At 28.4% G+C, this 6,100-nt stretch overlaps 1 protein-coding gene across 2 annotated transcripts; it reads left to right on the plus strand.

Annotated features, from left to right (window-relative positions):
* Positions 1-730: 730 nt before the first annotated feature.
* On the plus strand, positions 731-3,690 carry LOC126743260 (protein tfg-1-like). 2 transcript variants are annotated; one of them, XM_050450262.1, is made up of 3 exons: positions 731-922; positions 1,370-1,504; positions 3,335-3,690. In XM_050450262.1, the coding sequence occupies exons 2-3, from the start codon at positions 1,444-1,446 to the stop codon at positions 3,613-3,615; spliced, it is 342 nt and encodes a 113-aa protein (XP_050306219.1). In that variant the 5' UTR covers positions 731-922; positions 1,370-1,443; the 3' UTR covers positions 3,616-3,690. The 2 variants fall into 2 exon arrangements, with proteins under 2 accessions (XP_050306219.1, XP_050306218.1); XM_050450261.1 differs by lacking the exons at positions 731-922; positions 1,370-1,504 and adding an exon at positions 2,798-2,966.
* Positions 3,691-6,100: the final 2,410 nt, after the last annotated feature.

The following is a 6,100-nucleotide window of genomic DNA, read 5'->3' on the forward strand; positions in this document are numbered from 1 at the left end:
GAGGACATTTTGAAATTAGTAAGACCTTGGCAAAAGTGAGTGAACGGTTTTAGTGGGTGAACAGTTATGAAGATTAGAAGGAAAATAATTCAGTATCTGTTTGGTGCACGCCTTTAACGAATTGTCATAAACGTAGCAGGACCTTTTCCTACTACCAGATTCGAAAATCGATATGCTCTTGCTGTGGATTACTTTAGTGGCTCGAGGATTATCCCACTTTAAACCTAGTAGTAATCACAATAGCTGAAGTGCTGTTCTAGGACGCAATATGCCGATATGGTAAGCATTTCCACATTGTTCCATGGGTCTATAAAAGGGATTTTGTTTTATGACCTTTGTTGTTAGTAAAGTTTTGTTGTTTATCTTCAAAATAATTAAAGGACGTGACAATAATCAATGCGTGTCAGGTGGAAGTTTTGACGTTGTCAATAAAAAAGTGTGTTTCTGAAATAAAAGTTATTATTTAAATCTAGCGGGTTGGAAAGGGCAAAAGACTCCTCCACAAATGGAAATGCTAATCTTTTGTCAAGAGGTGTGCGTTTCGATGAATTTACTCATCATCATCGGACTTTTATACTACATACCTGTAATGTTTACAAAATGTTGATGATGATGGTTAGTAAACATCGAAGCTATGTAGTGTAAGAATCTGATGATGATAAGTGTACTCATCGAAATAACTTTTGACAAAAGAATAATTTTCATTTGTGCAGTAAAGTCTTCCCACCCTTCCCAACCCGCTAAATACCACTTCACTTCCAGAATGAAATAAAGTCGTTAATAATTGTCAAAAAACCTTGTTAAAATGGTTTGCCTAAGTCTGGAATAATGTTTTCTTTGTAAATCATGGATTGGGAAAAACTACTTGGAAGAAACAACTTTAATTTAACTGCCTCAAAGGAATGGCTTTAAATCCAAAAAGGTATTTAAAATGCTACAATTAAATAAGAAGTTTCAAATGGCTTTAAATGCCTGACATAAGTGATCATTTTGAATATGGATTTTTATAACTTTATGTCGATCCATTTATTGATTAGCTGTATAAATTACGTTTCTGAGTTTACTTTGTCTAAAATATCATGAAAATGCTAGGACTTGAATCCAGTTTCTTATGTATGGATTAGCATTTAACTAGCATATACCAATTCTCATTGGCGCACTCTATATATAAAAAAAATTGAAATTATATAAAATTATATTTTATAAAAAAAAATATTTCATTTTGTTTATTTGATATATAAAAAACCAGCCAGTAGGCTTCAAAACACTTAAAAATTAAAATAATATGATGGACGCTCAATAATTGATTAGATAGCAAATATAAGGACCGATTTATATTATATGCCAATTTTTTTTTTAATTTGTTTAGATCAACTGCGTTTTAATTGTAACCACAACTCAAGTGCTAAATTTACTTTAGTCAATAAAATTTGAACAACATAAATGAATCGACATCCACCGCCCCCTAGAAATTGTCCGCCGAGGCACCATAAGTCTATTATTGGTAAGTATTTAAATTCAAACAATACATTAGTAAGTCTCCTCCTAAGTAACTACTTACAATTATCTAAAAAATTAACTTCACCAGGTATGTAGGAGTAAGTATTCCTTTGATCTGGTTTGAAAAGATTGTTTCAACAAAAGCAAAAAAATATCGAATATAATATTATTATGCTGACAACTTAAAAAAATATATTTAAGCTATTGGCACTTATTAAGGTCCAAAAATAACTTATCATAAGACTCAAATTATGATTATCGATCGGAGTCACAAGTATTATGATTTTTTATTAATTTGTTATCTTTATGATCACAAATTAATAAAACCTAGATACGAAACTCTGATCCGATATGTATCTCGATTCGTCAGGGCATTCCCACTACTGTTAGGTGCCAAAGCATCCAATATTAGCCATACATAAACCACGAGCTTATTTCTGTGAGTTTTAGAACGCTATCTACTTTTTTATTTTCTACTTAGTTTATTTTTGTTACACAAATTACATAATTTAAATAATAAATCGACATTTGATTTTTGTTTCCAGCCGATTTTTAACAGACAATCGTACTTGAGTTAGGGTAATTTGTATCTCTAAGAAAACGAATTTTTTCAAAGCAAAAAATTCAATGGTTTGAGTAATTTTTTTTTTAAATAATATTTAAGAAAACTACAACCGTCAATTTCCATTGAGCCACATTAAATGATAAATTAATCTAAACAATTATATAAAAAAATAAATGTTTTCTAACCGTTTACATAGACAGTGTGGTAATTTTTTCAAATTCTATTTACAATTTTATTCGTGTCTCAATTAAAATTGATTGCATTTAAGTATATTAGTACTTATAGTTTTGTATATAAATTAATTTATTTGTATTACACGAATTACATTAGTACATGTTACAATTATCCAATTTAAATAAAAAACGATAATTTACATATATGCGGTTTCTTTGCAGTTGTTTTTTTACCGGACTTTTACATCTAGATTAATTTTTGTTATCACTAAAAAATACTTTAAAAATAAAAAAATCTATTAGTAAGTATGTTTTTTTGTATAATATTTAAGCAAACCAAAATAAATTTAAACTAAATTTCCATAGGGCCACACTATATAACAAGTTAATTTACATAATTATTTGAAAAAAACTACATCCAATTTACTGCATTACGTAATATTTATTTTAGCAGACGTACTTAAGATATTATTTGAAAATTTAGTTAGTAATCTTTAAAACATTTAAAAATAATTATCTGAATGCAAGTGGGAGCACAATAATTGATAAGATAGTAAAAGTAAGGACATATGAGTTTTAAAATTTCAAATATCAATCAATTGCATTTAAACTGCAATCCGAACTTGTGTACAGAGTTTTTGACTTGTAAAATAGACTCTAAATAAAAATGAATCGGCCTCCACCGCCTCCTGAGGAATGTCCACCGAGGCATCATAAGTCTATTATTGGTAAGTCTTTATTTACGAAAATATTACACAGTATGGAAAGATACATTAGTAAGTTTTCAAGGGATCATAAACTGTAAAATTAAGGCTTATACAGACATTTAAAAATCCTTTCTGTTAAAAATTTCATTTGAAGAAGTCAATGAAATGAAAATTGTTCTTAGAATTTTTAATGGAATTACCTACTATGTTTCACTTTTGGAATATGCCTAAGGAACACCTTGCCTAATAAAATACATTTAAATATTTTTACTGCAATTTTATGAATTGTTTACAAGTAGTTTAGTCACTTTTAACTATCTATTAGGCTCTTTAATTTAAAATTGTAAGAAACATAAACTTGAAGAACTAAAAATTAATATTGTTTTTAGGTTCCGTTATTGGTGGTGTAGCTACTGGTGTTGCAGGCGTTCTTCATGGTACCGCTCAAGTAGTAGGAGGTACCCTCCAAGGTGTTGGTGATATAGTAGGGGCTGTGGCCGGAGGCGGTCATCATAATAGATGTCCTCCAGGAGGTCCAGGGGGTCCACCTTCGCCCGGACCTCCTGGCCATGGTCCTGGTGGACCTCCAGGTCATGAGGGGCCACCTCCACCACCACCTGGTGGTCATGGGGGGCCACCGCCCGGTGGTCATGGCGGACCTCCACGTTAATTATTTTATTTTAAATGGTCTGTTTAGCTTAGACATTAAAATTGTGAATAAATAAATTTATGTGTATGTATTTTACATTTATGTTATTATTTTGGTTGTTATGAAGAGACTGTACACTAAAATTAGAAATTAAATTTGAGGCGATGCTAAGTTAGTCAAAGCTTAATATGTTCCTTGCAAAAGTGGTTGTTAGCTGTCTTCAGATTAAAAGTTTGATTAGATATTGCTGTTGTAAAAGATTTATAGTTAAAAAATGAAAATTTTAGAATGTTGGTTGTCGTGAACTGTTTCACATTTTTGGCCTGGCTTTTCTACAAGAAAAAAGAAACTTTGTCTTTTAATGACTTAAAGGGGCACAATCAAATTGGTTAATCCCAGAAGTTTTAATTTTCCAAAATTGACAACAAACACTTTTATTTTACAGTATATTTATTTATTTTTTCTTTGTTAATAGTAAAAATTAAGTAAAAATAAATAGGTAAAATAAATCAAGAAACTGCACTTTAGTAAATCTTTATTATTATATTTTATAACTACGACTTAAAAAAAATTACTACTTAAAATAAGAGAATTTTTATTATCAAGGTAAATACTTCAGTATTATTCTATAAAGTATTATCTATAAAAATACTCAAAAAATCCTTACATTAAGTATTTCGCAAGATTGGCACTTAACTTGTCATCAATTCTGATTTTAGAAAACATATCAACAGAAAATTTTTCTCTTTTTATACATTGTCTTAGTAAGATTTTACTAACCTTTTTTTTATTTTCCAAATATCTTTTATTAATTTTTAAGGTTTACAAAAAATCTAATAATTATAAAATGAAAAATTTATTTATAATATTTACAAATCTTTTAATACAACAATTTATAATTTTTTTGTATTTTCTAATTTGTTTTTCTAAACAAAAAAAAACGCATCAGTATCTAGTACATCCAAGAAGGAAACTTGCCAGTCATATAAATTTCATATTGACAAAAATTCCCAGGATATTTTGCAGGTTTCTTAGTTACTGACGATCCGAGAACTTATACAGTATATCTCAAAAAGTTGGGTAGGATTTAAATCTAGCATTATAATAGCTAAATGTAATCATGCTGAGAAAATAATTTAAAATATATATGTTTTTGCATATAATTTTCAAGGAACCTGGTCAAATCGAATATTTAAAGATATTCCACCCACTATACAAGTAAAATTCAAATTCGATCTCATTTGTATGTCTTCAAAGTTCATTTTTTTACACAGGTTCATATTTATCCACTAAAATATTTTTTGTTAAAAAATAAAATTATTTCACTGTGTTATTTCCAAGTTTTATTTGGTAAAAACATTTAAGTCATCCGCAGTCAAGATTTCTTCAAAGTTGTTAAACTACCTTCCTAATAATAACTTTTTAGAAAATTATAATATTGTGTATTATTAATATTCCTAACTTGCCTAAGTAATTTAAGAAAAAAATAGTTCGGAATGATTTGAACTAATGTTAGATTTATTTATTCTCAAAAAAGGTACCCTTACATTATAGTGTTATGATCATGATAGCGTATCTCTCGAAATTTTTCTTGGCGAAGACTAAACATTATAGTGTACCTATATAAAGAAGGCAGTAAAAAACATTAGGATTAAAGCTGAGAATAAAATAAAGGAATTAATTCCACATTCTGATAAAAATGTGCATAAAAGAGGCTTGATAAATATTGCTGGCTCAATTTTTAGACGATAGCAGGAAACTTACACGGTGAATGATGTGAAAGAAATATTCAAAAATTACAACAAAATAAAAGTTAAATGGCTTTTAAAATACCTAATCAAAACTTTCTTTCGAAAAGTATTGTATATAGATTTAATGTGACGAATAATAAAATATGTAAAAATGAAAAACCTATTGAATCAAAAATCAATCAAATAAGTGTAATTGTTAAAAACGCGGTAACACATCATCAAAATGAATTTTTCAAGGTGTTTTAAATCAAACTATAAACTTGAAAATGACAAAAATTCTCTTAATTTTGCTAAGCTTGGTATTAAGCATCCCAGTAGTGTAAATAAGAAAAATCAGTTATTTGAATTGCAAAAACTTAAAAAGATAGTTGGCACTTCAGCTATGCCATTGCAAGTAAATTTTGATAATATTTTTAATTTTGAAAAAGTCATTAATGTAGATAGCTTTATTTTAAATAAGAAGATTGTTTAAATTTACTTCGTATAGCTATAATTAATCAAAATATGATTAATTACGACCATCTATATTAATTACCAATAAGGCATCAGAGTCTGTTTAGGGTTATTAATTATTATTAATTAAAATATTTGTTACGACTTCCTACCTTTTCGTGATATTGCTATAGTGGGTAGTAATCGGCCATGCTGCTTCTGTTATTCTAGCTAAAATTTAAATTTACGGTATTCAAGGCATCCGCTAGATAATCTCCAAATTCTAGCTCATCTTTAAACATACACTTTTATAAAAAGTAAAA

Source organism: Anthonomus grandis, chromosome 12, assembly GCF_022605725.1.
Source record: "Anthonomus grandis grandis chromosome 12, icAntGran1.3, whole genome shotgun sequence".
NCBI classification, from domain to species: Eukaryota; Metazoa; Arthropoda; class Insecta; order Coleoptera; family Curculionidae; genus Anthonomus; species Anthonomus grandis.

What these genes read in the sequence shown, in the direction of transcription:
- LOC126743260 (XM_050450262.1), top strand. Translation starts at nt 1,444, where the DNA reads ATGAATCGACATCCACCGCCCCCTAGAAATTGTCCGCCGAGGCACCAT. An exon ending in GCACCATAAGTCTATTATTG is followed by an intron (nt 1,505 to 3,334) that starts GTAAGTATTTAA and finishes TATTGTTTTTAG; the next exon opens with GTTCCGTTATTGGTGGTGTA.